The 19,017-nt window shown below is 37.2% G+C and overlaps 1 protein-coding gene across 4 annotated transcripts in view; it reads left to right on the plus strand.

Annotated features, from left to right (window-relative positions):
* PIGK (phosphatidylinositol glycan anchor biosynthesis class K) overlaps positions 1–19,017 on the plus strand; it is a 71,427-nt gene that overhangs the window by 15,901 nt on the left and 36,509 nt on the right. For all 4 annotated transcript variants that reach the window (XR_015259263.1, XR_015259264.1, XM_086754005.1 and 1 more), the window contains exon 9: positions 401–573. Coding sequence is in view for 2 of the 4 variants with exons in the window: in XM_086754005.1 (XP_086610131.1) it covers positions 401–573 (173 nt within the window). In the remaining 2 variants the exon portion in view is untranslated. The remainder of the gene's footprint in view (positions 1–400; positions 574–19,017) is intronic.

Raw genomic sequence — 19,017 nt, forward strand, 5'->3', positions numbered from 1 at the left:
TTTACTCTTGCCTACCTCCCTTTGGTAAATACAAAGAATTTATACCCACTTGTGCTTTTTGGAAGGTTATCGCAGCATTGCTGCATCTATATTCAGAAATAGATTTGTGCATTTAATCAATTAGATGTAATTGATGGTTGCCTTTCACAGAAACATTTCTAAACTGAAATGGCATAATTGTGAGGATAAAGGTTTTCTGAAATACATAATTAAGATGTTTATGCCTTTTAATGTCTTTATTCAATCACTTTTTTACATCTGTGGAGCTTGTATGGAAATTAATGCAAGTTATGTGTGGCATTTATCTTTCTTTTTGTAGTGATTTCACTTTGGAAGGTATATGTAGAGACTGTTGATGAACGAGGAGGGACAAGATATGATTGTCCATCTTGGTTTCCAGTTTCAGGTCTGTCCAAAAAGTTTGTGTGTTTCCACACCTGGGCACCGAACTGATCTCTTTCAGCGAGACCCGCAAAATGTTCTGATAACAGACTTCTTTGGCAGTGTGAGAAAGGTGGAAATTACGACTGAGACAATTTCTTTGGACAGCAACTCAGCTGGTTTTGAAAGCAAGTAAGTAGTCATTATTTAGACTTTATTTGCATAGCTTTGTGCAACAGAAATGTGATAGTCGTGTAGCTGTCAAGGAAAAAAGAACTCTGACTTCCTGTAATTACTTACAGAGACTCAGGGAGTTAGTATGGACATACTACTACTACTGCTACTGAAAACTGAAAACTTTGCTCACTCCTTTATTCAGTAAATAAATACTGTTGAAGACCAAGGTGTGGATGTCAACAAAAAAAAAAGTCTAAATTTTTTCTTCCTTAACATTTTGTCTTTAATGTGCAGAAACACTTTTTTTTAGTGTAAATTCCTGCTTGTAATAGTTCTCTCAGATAAGCTCTGAGTATAAGCCGTCAGTTAGTTGTTTCATAACAACTAGCTTTTTAATAAATGTTTTGTTTCTGTTCTGTGAATTTTTCTGGCTTTTGACATTAACGGTCCTGAGAATTTCTATTGCTGAGATGCAATGATTCATTGGAATAAAATTGCTAGTGCAAGTTCATTGATAAAGTTATTACGGGGCTTTCATTACTTTGTGGGTGAAGAAAGAATAATAAACTACTTTCTGTTTTTGGTATTCTGTTGCCACCTATTGGGAACATGTAAAGGAAGGCATGCTTGTACTGTAGAGTTTATTTAGCATTGTACTTCCATTTCTGTTGCATCTTTTATGTTTCATGATACTGTCCTTTAGGAGGGAGGAGGAAGAAAAGGATTGAAATAGTTTCCTTTACCAAGGATGAAATATTTTTCAACCCATAAATTTATGTAAATTATTGTCTGCCTTGTTGTTTACTGTTGCTCAAATCAAAGTGCAAGTTAGTGGATAGCAATTTTATTCATTTTCAGGCAGTCAGAGGAGGTTCAGACTGGACATGAGGAAGCGTTTCTTTACTGAGAGGGTGGTCAGACATTGAAACGGGTTTCCTGGAGATGTGGTTGATGCCCCAAGTCTGTCAGTCTTTAAGATGAATTTGGACAATGCCCTTAACATGCTTTAAGTTTTGGCCAGCCCTAAATTGGTCAGGCAGTTGGACTACATGGTTGTTGTGGGTCCCTTCCAACTGCAGTAGTGTGTTCTAGAGATAACAGTAATTCTGGTCATTGTCATAAAAAATATCTTGCATGGTTTAGTGTCTTTCATATTTCATTTTCATGCTGTATTTTTCTCTATCATGCACATTAGTACTAACCATGTATATCTTAAGCTAATTTTGTCACTCCTTAGTTTAGAATAGTACTTAGTGACACTGCATTTGGTTTTTTTTATTCAGAAGAATAAAAAAAGCTTTTGGCAAATAACAGACATTTTGCCAGTCAAAAACCATGATGAAAACTTAGCTACAATGCTTTTACAGTTTGTAGACAATTAAAAGGAGAAATAGATTTTGGGTGACTTTACTGTTCTGAAACAGGAAATGACTGGTTGGGATTTTCAGGTTTTATTTTTGCATTAGCTTGATGCCAATATATGATATTTTTTAGGTATCTGACATGCTACTGAATTGGACACATGGAAGCAGTGTTGAGAAATGGGCACTCATGCACAGAGAGGAATATTATCCTTGTGAAATGTTCTGATATTTAATTAAAGCTATATTACATTATGATGGCAATTCTGGTTAACTTAAATCTGTGAAATTGGAAGAGATGGGATCATGCTTGTTTGATAGCTAAATAGTTCTCCCTTAGCTTGAGAGAGTCTTTCAGATCGTGTATGCCTAAGAATGGGAGCACACAGCAGCAGCTTATGGAATACTGCCTCACGTCTGTAACGTGTATGACCATTCTTAAACGGTCTAAGTGAAACAGTAAGTTATTCATTGCACTATATTCCAAAAAGGACGTCAGTTCTGTTTCTTGTTACCACTTTGAATGAGTTTGTAGAGAGTATGTACTTAATGGAGGAGAAAGCATGGACTTTGTAGAAAAGTACTGGAAAACTGTAGTATAGCTGTACAGACAGTGATGTGGAGTGCTTAATGAATTCCTTAGACAGAATTCTGAGGTCAATACCTCTTGGTATGACAGAGGTATGTTTTGCTACAAATGTAAGAATTATAACTTGAAGTGAATTTATTAATTAAAAATATTAATGCTTTTTGAAAATGCAGTTTTGGAGGGTATGCTCTGTTATTTAAAGAATACTATAAACGTTACACACATCTATTTCTGAGAGTGTTAAGAAGTCAGAACACTTCACAAATTATTTGATCTTTGAATAGATACTACCTAGATTGTCCCAAATGGATACAAGAATGGCCCTTGCATGAAAGAATATGGATGTGTATTTTTAACCTCCTCAGTGTTAGTTAAAGAATTCTGTGCCTTTTGGGCACGTGATGGCTGTTGGCACTGCAGATGGCACTCTTAGGTAAAATAGCTAGGGAAAGATGGGACTGGCACAGCCTGGTTTACTTTTTTTTTTAGTATCATTAGGAGAGATCTAAACCAAGCTTATTAAAAATGAATAATCCTTCAAAATTAGTTGTGAATAATCTTGTTCATGCCTAATAGTGTTTTAAAGGCTTTTGTGAAAAAGGGAAAAGTCATGTAGAGTTGAACTTGTGCCCCTTAAGAGCTTGCAAAAAGTATTTGCTGGGAAGTTAATCTGATAGATCACAAATACATACTGCTAATACAAATTTTGATGTGCTACATTGGTTACTGAGTGTGCAGATCTTTTTCTTCGTTCTGACAAAACTGATGCAGAATCTTAAGTCTTTTGCTTTTTTTCTGTATTGCATTCCAGTTACATTTTTTTTTTCCCTAAAAGATAGTTTGCAGAGATTTTGTTGGTTTAGTATTTGATACAGCCTCTTGGCTTCATTCCTTTATGAATCATTTCCTCTTTGTCTTATTCTTCCCTCAAGGTTAGCTTAATACCTTTTTCCTTTTCCTTTTACACACTAGTGGCAGTAGAATGCTACAGAATATTTGCGTTACAGAGCATAACCAGAAAATGAAATAGACCTCAACTCCGATGCAGGCTTAAGAAGTCCACATGAATCTGATTTGTTTGTTTTAAAATTACAAGTGTCATATGTGAAGATAAGGTCATTAAAAAACAAATGAACAAAAGAGATAAACCACTTATTACGCAGATGATGGATAAAGAAGATGCTGTCACGTGAGGCGTGAGCATGTATGGGGATTGTACAGCTGGCAGATTGTTCAAGTTTTCATCTAACCCGCTGCTGTGACTTTGCCAAATCTTTTAAGTAGAAGCTTGTTCATTTGTTACACAATTGCTCACTAGTTACTTCGCAATACAGATCCACTCCCAAGCTCAGCGTGAGCTGTAGCTGTGCAGCCCGATCCAAACTGGCAGTTTCATGTTGAGCACAAGCCATGACACTTGACGAGTGAGGCCTTTGAAGTTTCCTTTGGCTTTGGCTGAGACTTGTACAAAGAACAACTACTAATTAACCAAAAGAAGAGGCTTGCTTTCTAGCCACATAGTAGGAGATGAATGTTTGTGAGTAAAAGCTTTAAAAAATAAAAAGAAGAATCCTCTGCTGTTTCATTTTTTTGTTTGTTTTGTTTTGGGTTTTTTTTTTTTGTAGCAGTTTCAGTCTAAGCTATGTTCACTTTGAAGAGCTTGTTCTGCAACTGCTACGGTCCTGACTGGGTTTGTCACTGCCAATTTTAGCAGAAAACCTGACAGTCTAGGGGTTCTGGGGCTTCAGCTGATTTTATTTTATCTAAGTCCCCATGAAAGAGCGAAAAATAAACGTTAAGGAGTAGAAGAAATCCTACATCTTTAGAGAATGAGCCTTGCAGAGTTTAAAATGTCTAATAAATTAGGAGAGTGTCTCTTAAATTTGGATTTTAACTCTACAGCCAGTTGGAACACTTTCTTCTTCTCAGCTCTTATCATGAGGAAAAGACGTGTATCAGCAGAAAGTGTTGGTAAAAATTGGGATGAATATTCCTCTTGAGGGTAGTAAGAAGTGAATTAAGGACAGCATCATATAAAACCATCTTAGTTTCATTGCTTTTGAGAATTGGGCTTCATATTTAATACTTATGTTAAGAAGAATTGTGGTGCTACTGGCAGTGACTTTTTTTTCCTAAAAATAAATAAATTGGCCACTCGTGTTAGTAAGGATGTTTGTGTAACAGAATAATTATAACTGGTTGATTTGCAGTACATTAATAGCTAATGTCCTCTCAATCTGGGTGGGGTTTTTTTTTTTGTGTGTGTTAATGTCTCTTTTCTGTCTCTTTCCTGTCATTTCTTCTTTTCTACTAGCTATTTTCAGTTTAAAGTGTTCAGTAAGTAAAGCTGCTGTTGTGTGTTTCTGAATCCATGGGGATCCAGTTTGTGAACCATTAGGTTCACACTTCTTTTTGCTAGTAGATGCTGTTCAGCTCAGCGGGCTTTTCCTCAAATAAAAAAGATTGGGTTTGTTCTGAGATCACTGTTCTTTTTTTTTTTTTTTTTTTTTTTTTTACCAGATGCCTCAGATTTGTAGTTCTTTTGTGTTTTGTAAATCATTTTTAGGACTAATTCTGAAAGCTCTTGTTCTCTGAGAAATTCCCAGTTCTCATTTTTCTCATTTGCATCCTGATTTGCTGTTTTGTGAGTGATAGACTTATTTCAGCTTCCCCACCCCACCTTCATATTTTCTACCTGTTTGGTGTGATTTTAAAGACGAAAGTTGCTCTATTTGTTCGGGTGACAGAGGTGCTCTAGGGTGCAGGTAGAGGTGTGGGCTGCCCTCCACGCCGGGCGGGAGGGAGCCGCCGCTCAGCCCCAGCCTGCACAAGGGGGACGCGGACCTGTGTGATCCCGTGGCAGTCCCCGAAGGTGTCCGCGCTGCCCGGCTCCGGGCGGGGGCGGCGGTGCCCGGCGGGCGCCGGCAGGGGGCAGCATGGGAACGGGCGAGCTCGCGCCACACCGGCTCCCGGCCCCCGGAGCGGGGCTCGGGGGGAGCGCAGCGGGTCGGGGGATTTTAATGGGAGTGAGTGGGGAAGGGAGAGGCTTGGTTGTGGCTCCCACCCGCCCAACCCCCTTTCTATGACCGGTTTGCAATTCCTGTAGATCGGGGAGGAAAGGAGGCGTTGAACTTTTTTGGTTTTTTGGTGTAAATTTGAGGGGATGATGTAAGATTTTTTTTTTTAATTTAATTTTCCACTTTTCCCACTGGGTGGCAACCTCGTGGAGATTTCACGCGTTTCAGTTCCAGTAATGTATAAATTGAAAAATTATAAATTAGCAGGCCTCTACTAATTGAATTGACGGTGGCATTATGAAGCTGTTTATTCCAGGTAGCATTGTTTTTCAGGAAATATCTTCAGGTGAATTTCATGGTGGTTTTTTTATGAAACACACTAATCAGTTACACATGTAGTCTATTTTCCTCTAATGTCTTACTATTATAGCAGAATAAATTTGTAAGTGTTGGTTTCTTTGATCAATATATGTTTTAATACCCTACAAGTAATGAAAAAAGATGAGTGAACTAATACTTGCTGTTGAATATTACTGCTGTATTTCTTAAAGTATTTTGTAAATATATTTGGGTTTTCTTTGCTTGCCTAGAGAGAGATCAATATATGCATATGCACATATACATATGTTCCTATACCTGTTAGTGTAAAAGAACTTTTCAAGGTAATGCAACTAAAATTAGTGTGAAGGCTATAGTAGGAGAAATTCTGTCGGAGGGTATAATTTCACTAGTATGCAATAAATAAGGATGACTGACAATATCAAAAGGAACAGCAGGTATAAATTGTGTCGGGAAGACTTTAAATACACTGAAGTTATGCTTGGTAATTACAGTTCTTATTTAGTAAGATATTTTAAAAAGCAACTTTGAACAATATATTATTTGTTCATTTGAAAGGATTTTTTTTTTGACCATGCTTTTTGCAAGATCTTGGTTTTTTGTAAGAAAACATGTTTTGTTGCAAAACTATAGCTCTTGACTCAGGTTTTCTTTGGTCTTGGATGATCTTTTTCCCTCTTGCTGCAACTTTTAGTGGGATTTTGTGTTGCATTCTGCATTTCTTCTGTGAGAAATTTTCAACAGTTAGTACCAGCTTGTGCTTCTATCATTTCACATTGTTTGCAGTAGAACTGGTTTACTGAATCTACATGTATTTATTCCTACATATAATTTTAATAGGCATTGACATCAAAACAAACCTCACTCTGTAGAGGTGCTATGAAGCACACGCAAGCCAATGGCAGTATTTTTGTTAACTTCAGTTTTTGCGTCAAGTCCAGAAGCTATGTGTTCTTCATAAGTGAATTGCATATGCCAATGGACTTATACACGTAGTAGTGTTAACTAATAGGCAGGTTAATGTCTAAAATTATTGTGTAGCAGATTCAGAGGGAAGTCTGCAGTAAATCTAGTAGGTTGTGACGTCATCTAGATAATGAGAATATCCAGAAATCATAGACTGTTCAGGTTTTTTAATTTTTTTCTTTATTTTTTCCTTTGCCCACTCCTTTTTACATCTTTGCTACGTAGCATTCTTATTTTGTCTTGTTATTTCTTCTTCACCTTTTCTCCCTTGTGTGATCTTACCTGCTATTATTTTTGCAGTTGAGTGGGCTGCTCTATAATTCTAGTCTCCTGAAGTACTCATTAGTCTTTCTAGTGCTCTTCGTATGGAGGTCCTGGCTTGATCTTCTTATTTTGCTGTCCAGGTGCTAAATACAAATAAATGTCTATTCTTAGGGGTACTTCTGTTGTTGTGTACTGTATGTCGCTGCTCAAGAAGACCAAGCAAACAGCTGTAGTATTTGGTGTAAGTCTGACCAGGAAATATTTTAATGTAATTTTGACATATTTTGAGCACTTTGAGAGAGCATGATAATTTCAATAAAATTCTATTACTATTATTTAATTCCTGTCGAAAGTACCAGAGCTGCTGTTGATGTTTGTTAGGATGCACGTTTTGTGTGATGAAGAAGAAAAATTCTAGGAGGTAGAAAAATGGGGGGCAAAGAGGAAACGGGCAGCTTGAAGCAGTGATTATGGGAATGTCAGGTCTTTGGAATTTAGTGTCCAAACATATATTAGCATTCCTTATGCCCCAGGAATGAATCTGGGCACATAACTATTACGTCTCTATGGCTCTAGCAATGTTACTGGGTTTTTTGATATGGTATTAAGGCGTATGCAAATACTCTTAGTCTTTCCCTGTTTTGATATTGTGAAAAAGCTTACACTTGTTTTTTTGAGTGCCTGAGGGATTACCTTCCAGATGGTCAGAGATTTCTGCCACTGAAAATTCATGCCTTGTCCAAAGCTGTGGGGGAGAAAGGGACATTCTGCCTTCACAACAGATTTGTATAACTGATGGCTAAACGATTATAAAATGATGTCTATCTGCATCTCCCAGCCCTCCCAATAGGAGAGACTTTTCTAAAGTCAGGTGTTTGGTGAACCAAAGCTCTCATCATAGAGCTGTTAAATTTATTACTTAAATACAAGTCCTCGATGCCCTATTGTTCATTTTGGGAAGCTGCATGGTGGCCTTGGAAGATAGTAAGATGCTTCACTGCACTGCTTATTTTTCAAGGCTCTGCTACACTCGGAGAAGTTATGCTTCACAGTGAGCGTACTGAGTGCCCTAGTTCTTTAGCAAAAAAAGTGAAATGTGAGAGGAGAAGAGCTGAACTCCAGAAAAAGCATTGCATTATTGTTAGGCACCTCTTTTCTACCCAGCTAGCCGTTTGAATAGACTAGTGCAAATTTCTGGCAATGGGAGAGCAAGGAAGTCACAATGGCAGCAAAGAATGGAAAGAAAACTAGAGGAGATTACAAAAGCGATTCTGATCACAAAGAAGTGGATTTACAAATGGCTTGCTGAACACTATTTAATATTACTTTACAAAATGAGATTGTTTTATGTGCTTGGTCAAGGGTATCAGAAATCTGTAGAAACTGTGGGGAGGGAAATAACAGCTGCTGAATACGTCTACCAAAGTGGGCAAGCTACTGCTAAGAGTATTGTATGAAATTTGTAGGACAGCAGAGTATTATCTGTGTGGTAAGATTGATCTTTCAGGAAAATAAAGTAATTCTATAAACAGAGAACTCTCCTCAAAGTGGGTTTTATTCATCATTTTTGCAGACAGGAGACCACGTTTGCATGAAAGGTTGGTATTGGTAAATACTAGGAGAAACAAACAAAAAGTAATGAAACACAATAGAGTGTTTTGCATCCCCTGAAGCAGAAAAAGACAAAAGGGATACAAAAGGAGTTCCCACTCTGTATATATGTGTAGAGACACGCTCAGATTTTTGTAATATAGCACCAGAATTTATTAACACTGAAAGCAGTAGGTTCTCATGTCATAAATGGAACAAACGTATCCTCATTGCAAATTGAAATTACTAGGTTTTTATATAACCAAACTATATTTATGTTTCTTATGGATGCGGGAATGGTTCAAATCAATGATCTTTCAAAGAATGTAAATTGAAACCACTTTCACTTTACACATACTATATGGAATTAGTGAGAGCACAGCATTACCTGAATGACGTTCTGGTGACTGTCAGGAATGAGGATTTAGAAACAAATTTGGAGAGATAGGGTGTGTCTCCCTCCCACCCCTGACAAGTGTTTGGGCTTGAATAGTTCATTTTTTACAATGCGAGTTGTAGAACACTGCAACAGGTTGCCAAGAGAGGTGGTGGAAGCCCCATCCCTGGAAATGTTCAAGGCCGAGCTGAATGAGGCTCTGAGCAACCTGATCTGGTTGGAGATGTCCCTGCTCCTTGCAGGGGGGTTGGACTAGATGACCTTTGAAGGTCCCTTCCAACTCTAACCATTCTATGATTTAATAGTTGCCCGGAGAAGACAAGACCACAGTGGAGGCTAGGATTTCCTTTCTTGTGGTGAAGGGAGGAGTAAATGCCAAGTATTGATATTCACAGTCGCTTTAGCATGAGTTCCTTGAATTATATGATAGCTATTTCACATTTCTGTTCCTACTGGTTAAACAGCCTGTTGCTGAAGTCCAGCTGATATACAAATTTGTTCCAGGACTAAGGGAATGGTTGATCAGAAACTGAAAAAAATGAACCATGTTGCATCTTCCTCCTGCCTCCTGTTGCTGGATTTTTAATTTTACAATGGTATTTTCCGTGTAATTTTCTGTGTAATTGCTATGTCAAAAGTACCAAAAAATCAATTCTGCTGGGACTGAATGCAGAGGAAAAGATTGAATAATGCTAGTCATGTATTGATAAATTTTTAAACACTGATGGAAAGATAAGGAAAAACTCTGCTAATCTTTCAGAATAATCTAAACAGATTATAATGTTTAAGTTGATGGTCACTCTTTTTATGTTTATTAATATTTTTAAAAATGTTTGAGATTATTGCTTTTTCAATGATGAATTATAAGTGACAGACATTTGGACTCATACAGCTTCAGAAGGTGTGTGGAAGGGTACTTTAGAGAAGTGGGCTATCTTGCGTACTTGCTCTGCAAAAAGCTTCGTTTCACATTTAATGTTAGGAATCTGAGTACCCCCACCAAGTTAACCATTACTGAAAGTCGTTTTGCTGACCTGGGACGTTGCATGTTCTTAAGTTGGAGCTCGCTCACTTATTCTGCTCAGAAAAGCCAAATTAGCTATCAGAGTAAGCCACCAGAAAGTGTATCCCACGTTACATATCCGAACCGTAGCTGCTCCCAGGCAGTTTGCTAGTCGTGTCACTTGTACTCTGCTGGCATAGCAGAGCCTGTTGCCCTCACGAGGAGGGAGATGAACTGCAAGGAGGGAAGAGATGGTTGTTTTGCTCCTCACGGAGGGCACTGTATCACGGAGAGGGCAGAGTTAATCCGTGGCTAGGACGTGCTGGCCGGAGTGGCTGAGGCTGACCGGCTGCATGGCACCGCTTGCTTTTCAGTTTGCGCAGACCCCATATGGGCTCTTAGAAGGACAGGAGGGCTGGGGCTGCTTGGTGCCAGTATGTTTTCCCCATGGCTGCCTTCCTGGAACTGCAGTTCAGGGCGATGGTTCTGCTGGCAGAAGCTTGCCTAAACCAGGGACAGATCTGGCTTGCAGATCGTACATCTGAATTTCCTCCTGAGCAGCACGGCGCTCTGAACGATAGGAATAGTTACATTTTTCTATGCAATTGGAAAGATTACTTTAAGTGTAAACTGTGTGAAAGAAGCAGATAAGAGTCTATTTTTCCTGTAGTTCCACAGTAGCTATTTAAATTTTGCAGGTGGAGTAGGGCATATAGTATTATAGTTGTGTGAAATAATTCAAAAGAGGTAAAAATCAGAAAGGGTTACTTGTGTTCCTGGATGATTTCTGGTCCTGTGTTACCTGCAAGTGAGATGTGTTGCCGTAGGCCTGTTCCAGCTGCCTAAAATTTGAGTAGTATTTTTTCTGTTTGAAATAGGACAAAAGTTACATCTCTACATATTTAGCAATTTGACTCATTTTAGTTTGTGAGAATATAATGAATCCTGTAGTTACTGTAAGATTTATCTCAATTTAACTGTAACATAATATTTAAGCTTCATAGTTCCCCACTGACTAGTATTTTTTTTTTTCTATTGGTTACTTAAGAGTCTGAACCATGACTTCCCGCTAGAATAAAATGGGAATGAAGACTGCTTGCTGTAGGTCTAAATTTTATCTGGGGAATAGGAGCAGAACAGCCACTAAGTGAAACTGCTTTAAATCTCAGCTGTAGAGGACGTAACCTCTGCTTCTTCCTTAGCTGTCAAATAGTGCCCTAGTTCCTTTTTCCTCTGATAGTTTTTACTAATAGATACTTTATTACAAAATGTTCTGAGCTGACTTCTACCTTATTAGTTGCTTTGGAGCTTTTACAAATGTCTCCATAAAAATATATGGTGTATCTGTAAAATGGATAAATCTGCACTCTGCTGTAGTGTTTTAAAACTGGAAACTGTGTATCCACACAAAAAATGTGATTAGATGGAAAATTGTTCTTAAAACAGAATATTTTTACATACTTTGTGAATCTAATGGCACTATTGAAAAAAATCAGACTGCATATTAATCTATAAGTTCATAAAATAATTTAGGAAAGACAGCAGAAAGTATTTTGATAGCTATGGCAAGAAGACTTTTCATGCCATAGATTCAAAGCTGGTTTATGTCAGTGGTTGCTCTAAATATTTTATAGTAATAATTATTGTGTTTTAAGTTATGTGTGTTTGTCTGTTCGGTTACTAATGAGCAAACATCTTAGAAGCACAATGAAAACAGCTTCCTCAGTTTTTGGGGATGCTTTCAGTGGCACTGGTGGCTGTGGAAAGGTTATGGAGTGCAACATGCTTCCAGTTTGGTGATGAAGTGTCAAAAAAAAAATATATTTATAGTGGTGCTGTACATTTTTTGCAAACAGAGGGCTTCCATTACTAGTCACAAAATTCTTATTATATTGCACTGTCAGGGTTTTATGCAAACATAATTATTTCTTTAACACCATGAGAGAGTATATACATGAGTCATTTGGTAATTATGTGCCAAATTTTAACTGTTCTTAAATTCATCTAATACTAAATATAAAGCATGTAAAATTACAATGCAGTTCTTAAGGTTATCGTTATCACTGTATTGAATTTTGTGTACACGTATGTAAGTTTTGTGGCTGTCAATAATAGATGCAAGAGATGCCTCACAATAATAGTGATTAGTAGTGTGACATGGAATTTATTTATGGTAGTACATCACCCAAGAGGTACTTAGTTGAGTTTTTAGATATTCTAGATAATTGTTTCTTACTGGTTTCTAACTGTTTCTTTCCTCTTTCTCTGGATGCAAAATGAAATCCTTTACAAGACACATTGGGGGGAGGGGGGGAAAATAAGGAGAGGGGGTAGGCACAAGCTCATTTTACATGTCAGTAGTTATGTTGCAGAATGCAGCTATGGAACAGAACTAGTCACTCTGCGGCTGTTGCCTATATCTGGCTGTGAGCATAAGAGAAAGCTGTAGAAACTATGGCTGATGTTGGTATCGTTAGAAAGGAAATCCTGTTATCTTTTAATGTGCCAAATGAGTATGCAACCTGCACATGGTAACATACTGAAGTCTCCGTAAAGCTAGTGTAATATAAATCGAAACAGGGAATAATTAATGTATTAACGCATTTTGTGCCTACTGTGCTCATCTAGTAATCAGATTATTTTGCTAAATGTAATCAGAATTGTACAGAAGAATAACTATATAATAAAGCTAACTTCATCAGGAATCTGAAAAGAAATAAAATTGCAGAAATGAAGTGAAGCAAATTGTAGAATATTTGTCCTACAACTGGTAGTTGTCCTTGTAAAATAAAAGCGTAATTTTTAAGTATGCTTCTTTTCAAACTGAATTTAAAAAACAAAGGTAATAGGAGAGGAGGGAATCAGGAAATCAATATAACCAGAAGTAACACCTATATACATGTTAGTTGTCTGCCCAAGCCAAAAACATAATGTGCTTCTGGTTATAAAATCTGAAATTAAGGAAAATTTCCATATCCATGCTGTGTGACAAAAAGATGAATTATTATTGTTGAGGCAAATGGATATTGAATGCAACCCATCCCCAAACAAATGCAAAATCATTCTCAGATTTGAAGTCTATGAAATAGTGATTTTCTTACTTTGTAAATCCTTTCTATTTTTTGTTTTCATTATTGATATTGCTTAAGAGGACAACAATATTAAAGGTGGATTGATTTTACTAAAGGTTGTTTCGATAGCCTACTCTACTGACCTGTACAAACCTGTCTCCAGGATGGCCCTGCCTGTATGCATTGCAGAGTAAAGGTAGGGACTAGATTCAAGTAACTTTATCTGAGTAAAACTTTAGTCCAGGAGTGCTACTTTTAGACCTTATTTAGTGAGGTACTTAATCTGTTTGTTGCTAACAGCTTGATGTGGATTTATGTTTCCAATGATCACTCCTGTATGTTGAATGAATTTTGTATAAATTGTTTAATCAGATCAGTCTGACTGAATCCCTGTGTTCGAATTATTTTTCATGAATAAGGTGGTAAATACTCATGAGGCACATCCTACCTAGAGCAGAAAAAGATTACATTGTCCTGTAGAAAATATCACGGGAGCATCCGCTTTGCATTAATTACAGGAAAAGAAAAACTGCAGGAACAAAGCCACATTGAAGAATGTAGCCCTAAACTTAAATATTCTTGGAAAAATAGATTTACAAATAGAATCTTAGTGAAGAGTGTTTGGAAATGGCTCAAGCCTTTGCACATACTTCATCTGTTTGTTGGCAATATGCAGTTTCGTGAAGGTTAGACCAACTTGATAACAGACTATGTGCTAATCTTAAGGAATAGTTTATTAAAGTGAACAGAAGTATTTTTTTTTCCTGTGACAGGGAGATTTGAACTCATGTTAATCTGCAGTGGTAGTGTGGAGCTTAAGCGCATTTAGAGTTTGCAGAAAATGACTTTGTTCTCATTTTGTTTAGTTGTGTCCTGCTTGCTCAATGTGAAACAATAGTGATTAAACCACACCAGGTCTTCTGTTCCTTAAGTGTTACTGTTTATAAAAATTGCTTTATCTTATATTTACTGCTGCATTAATTAGTATATTTGACCTGAATAACATTGAGATTGAAAGAAAGAAAGAAAGAAATGTACTCGGATATATAAAAAAAAACACACCAAAACCAAAAAACAAAAACAAAACAAAAAAAAACCACACACCCCCCCCCCCCCCCCCCCCCCCCAATTGCTGGTTTTCAAAATTCAGCAAAACTTGTCATTTTTTTCCAGTTATTACTATGAAATAGCAGGATTCTCATCTGGTACAGTGTGCAGCACCTTAGTCACAGAACTATTGTTGTAGAGGAGATAAGATTAAAAAAAGTCATTGGGTTTGATGAAAACCTGCATGAACAGTGGGGGGAAAAGCTAAAGTTACCATAGCAACCACCAGTGCTTTAGATAGAAGCTAAGTAAAGAAAGGAGAAATATAACAGAAAATGAGGGCTATTTCATAAAGCATTAAAAATGAAAATGAAATTTTAAGGCAAATACCATTAATACTGAGCTTTTATCACTTAGAAATCCCTGATAAGCAGCTGATTGTCTTTAAAATAAAGATATGAGGACCACTATTAATAAAGAAGTTTTAGTGCTGAAGTCCTTAAGACTCTATTAAGGAGATCATTTTGTGAATTTGGTGGAAAAAAAGGCTATGTTTTTTATGATTTTTTTTTTTTAACTTTTGTTTAAATTTACATTTTCTTCTCTGCAGATTAATTTTCTGAGTAACTGCACTCTTAACCTGTGTGATAGAATAGGCTCTGAAAATGCCTTTCATGGTATAAACATGACCAAAAGTCTTCCTAATAAACATTATCCCACAGTGGGAATACTGTGAGTTCTTCCTTGGATGGTACATTGGGGCAACTGACTGTGCAGCACTCCTTTCAGTGTAGGAGTGGCAAAGGCAACTTTAAAATTCTTGATCTTCAAAGTTTCAAGAAAGAGCAGTGTTGGTAAGTTTAGAGCTGCAAGTTGCCCATACGTAACAAGTTTATGTAAAATAATATGTACAGTCAGTTGCCTGTGCCTTTGTGTCTGAACCTCTGTTCTGATATGTGATTAATTTAAAAGCTGAACCTTGATACTTTTTTTTGTCTTTTTGAATGGAGTTGGCATTCTGCAGTGATTTGATACGGGTATGAAGTCTAATGTTTTGCCTATATATTGCTTCACAGTTGTGCAAAATTAGATTTTATGTGGGCGAATATCAAACATGCATAGGAAAAATTGCAAGCATAGCTTCTTTTCTACCTCCTGTGCAGCTATTAAGTCTTAAATTTGATCTTAGTCCTCAGAGAGCAAAATGGCCCAAATTGGAACCTTAGGTAAATAAAAAAAACTGCGGAAAACGCACTTTAATGTTCTATGGTGAAAGAGTGTTTTGTGTGAGTATTAAAACAATCTAGAAGTTTGAGTACAAAAAGAGAAACAAAAAAACCACTTCATAATTTCTTTAAAATACAGTCTGACTCACTCCTTGCCTTCTTTTCAAAGGACTGTGTTGGTGTCTGGCTGCGGCACGGTTATCCTGTGATATTGTGATTCTCTCGTACGGTAGTAGATTGCGCTTCACTGTCCTAGGTGGTACCGTAGCCTGGGGCTTTGCATAAATGTCAGTGCAGTTGTTACTAATGTCTGTTTCTTCTGGGAAAAAAATACATTGTTTCTGAATAAGCAGATTTTGGTTGTTTTATAAACCACTGTGAAATGAAACTTCCTGTCCTCTTCTCTCATACCGAAATTTATAGAAGGGTAAAAAGTTCTGCATTATTCCCCAAAGTCTTCCTGCGAGTCTAAATGAAACATTTGTGATGAGTTCCTTATTGTCAAGTGGGCATAGTATTTTTTTTCCTCTGATGTTGTATGATTTACAAATATATGTCTGTATTGAAGTGAGAACTGAAACTGATTAAGCTGAAATAATTAAATAATGAATGTTGTAAAACAAACAAACAAAAACCACAAAAAAAAAAAACCAAGCCAAAAAAGATGGTGTGAATTTCTGTAAGTGCTCAAGGTCCCTAATCTGGAAACTTCAGGCAGGAGATCTAGAAGCACTTGGGCTCTGATCTCTTGTTTATTTAATTGCCCCGTCTAAAAAAATATTCTCTAGTACCTCTATAGCATGATTTCTGCTCCAGATGAAATGCAGTATACCTCTTACTACAGTATGTGAATTTTTCCTTAAGAATAACTGTGATAAAAATGTATTCTGGATCAATTCAGTGTTAAGTACAAGCCCCAAATGACAAATTTAATGAATTCTTTTTATTATCAGGTTGAGATTTGACCTGAGAAAATAACTTTTCCAGTGTGGCTGGACTTGACCTAGTAAAGTTTTGTGCTGGGGCAGTGTATTATAAAGCAGCCAGTTTATAAGCACAAACTGGAGTGGAACAAGCAGGAACTGTTATGACAAAGACAGTGTAAATGCTTGTTCGTGCTGCAGTTAGATTTCATCGCAGGTGGTTGCTGCTCCCTGGTGAGCCCTCCTTCCTGCAGACAGAGAAGAGCCCTTTGCGCCGTGCACCTGCCTCTGCCAGGGGTTTGATCCAAAAGCCCTGTAGAAATCTTCCAGATCTCAGTATGCAGCCTTGTTACCACGTAACACAGTCTGTTAAGACTGAGATTAGGTATGGTTTGCTCTGACAAGGTACTGCTGACATCTACTTCAAATTAGAAACTTGTAAGTGTTACATTGTGAAACAGTTTTCTATGACATCTCTGTTAAGTTCCTCCAGAACTTAATACAAGCAAAATAGCAATTGTTTTCTAGCTTTTATTTTTGAGCTATGTTTTTATAGATGTGTGGAAACTTTGAAGTGTAGTGCTGTTAATGGGTCGTGCAGGCTTGAAGTATTAAGAGTGTTGTGAGAAAATGCGGTCTGTCACTAATGTCAAGAGGTAGGAACATGACTGAACTCTTGACTATTTTGGTGCGTTAAACTAAACCCCACTAGATGGTGCAAGCAAATAAATCACCTTGCAAAATACTTCTTTCCAGATCACTGAATTTGGGGAAAGGATGTCTTTCACTAAATTAAAATATAGTCTTTTTTTTTTTAATTTGTAATTATGTATAATAGCTATTTAAATTTAACATTTAACTCTGTTTTGAACTGCTCTTTCCACATACAAGGAAAAAAGTGCATTCTAGTTTTGCGTTAGACTTGCATATCTGCCTGCCTTACAGTTGAGGCTGGTGTCACGATGCTGTTTTCGTAGCTGAGGTGGGGGCTCACAGAGGACTTCCACTGTGTTTCGCTGTGCTATCAGAACTGGCTGCTGGGAAATAATATCCTTCCTAGGGGCTTACTGAGGTATTTTCAGGCTTGTTATCTGCTTGGAGAATTCTCTCTCAGCATCTCTCTTGTTGTGGTTTATCCTCTGCCAGTTTGACTTTGGATTTGTGTACCTTTACAGCAGCATTGTGTACATGCAACTAAAACTATTTATGAGAAAAAGTATTTCAAACACTAAGTTACAATAGCGTACTGTCAACTTACTCTCTTTATGGAAGTGGAGTGAATAAGATTCCAGTAGAAAATAGATTTTGAAATATAATGTATGCAGTTGATCTGTAAGGGTTAATGTAGTATATCTAATAGATTTGTGATTGTACTGTGTTTTGTTTAAAAGAAAACAAACCAGAAAACCCCAAAACAAAACCTCAAACCTGGAAACATTCCTTCATTGTACTCCTGGAGGTGATTATAATATAATGTCACCAATTTGTGTTGCACTGGCTATGCCATTGTCTTGAATTCTGACTACATAATCTCTTAATAGTTCATTTTTTAACTGTTTTTTCTTTTCTTCTTCCTCCTCCTCTTCCCCATTAAAAAGACCTCTTTTATAATGGTGGTTTTGCTAAAGATGCACTGGCCGATAGTTGGCCAACAACTCTTTATAGCTGTAAGATCAGTAGCAAAAGTATTTGAATAACAAAACCGCCACCTTCTTGAGATAAGTAGAAATTCCTGGGGTCTTCCACTTAGAGAGCTGTCAGCACTGTCATTTTTCTTGTCATAAATCATATTTTACCAGAGTTTGTGTGGCTTTCTAATGGACCCCAGCCTGCCAGCTCTTCTGAGAAAGTGATGGCATCGTGGTTCTGCCTTGATAGTGAGGAAACCCTTGCCTGTGCTAAAAGGGCAAGTGCTGCAGTGAAGATGATGTCGGCTGCTTAGCAGTCAGCTTGAGATAGCAGGTGGTGTTCTTATTGCTGTTTTCTCCACTGTATCTGTCTTTCAGGTCCTTCTCTCTCAATGAATACAATGCATCAGTAAATACTATATTATCACATTTCAGCCCAGGACTGTGTAATAAAACAATAAATGCAGTCACTAAGCAGCGCTCTGGTGGAAGTTCAGTACTTTGCAGTGTGGTATATTTATTGAAATGGAAATTTTTCATTTCAAAGTGACTTAGATATTCGTTGGTGGGGGTGGGTGTTTGCCACATTCGTTCTAGTCTTGATAAATGTGGCAGAAGCAGAGTTTTGGTTTTGGGTAGGTTTACTTGGTTTGTGTATTTTAGGAAATAAGGCAGGGAGACATTAAAGTATAAAAAGCCTCTGCTTACAAAAATCTCAACTGACCAGCAGTCATAAAGAATACATATACTAGCTACAAACAGTCAACACATACTCCCAGTTTTAGAATAAGATTTTGTTAGAATGCATAGACTCTATAAGGTAGACATAGAAACATTGCTGCAGAGGTATTAGACTTAAAGTACAGAAAAAAAATAGGTTTTTTTCTTGGTTTCTTTGGGTAGAGGAACAACATGCTTTATTGCCATCATACACTTTTTGGTTTTCATTAATTCCAAAACCAGAGTAGAGTTATATGATGATGCAAGTAGAAAGGCTTCATAGTATGTATATTAAAATACTTTGATACTCCTACTGAA

Source organism: Chlamydotis macqueenii, chromosome 8 (assembly GCF_036417535.1).
Source record: "Chlamydotis macqueenii isolate bChlMac1 chromosome 8, bChlMac1.mat, whole genome shotgun sequence".
Lineage (NCBI taxonomy): Eukaryota > Metazoa > Chordata > Aves > Otidiformes > Otididae > Chlamydotis > Chlamydotis macqueenii.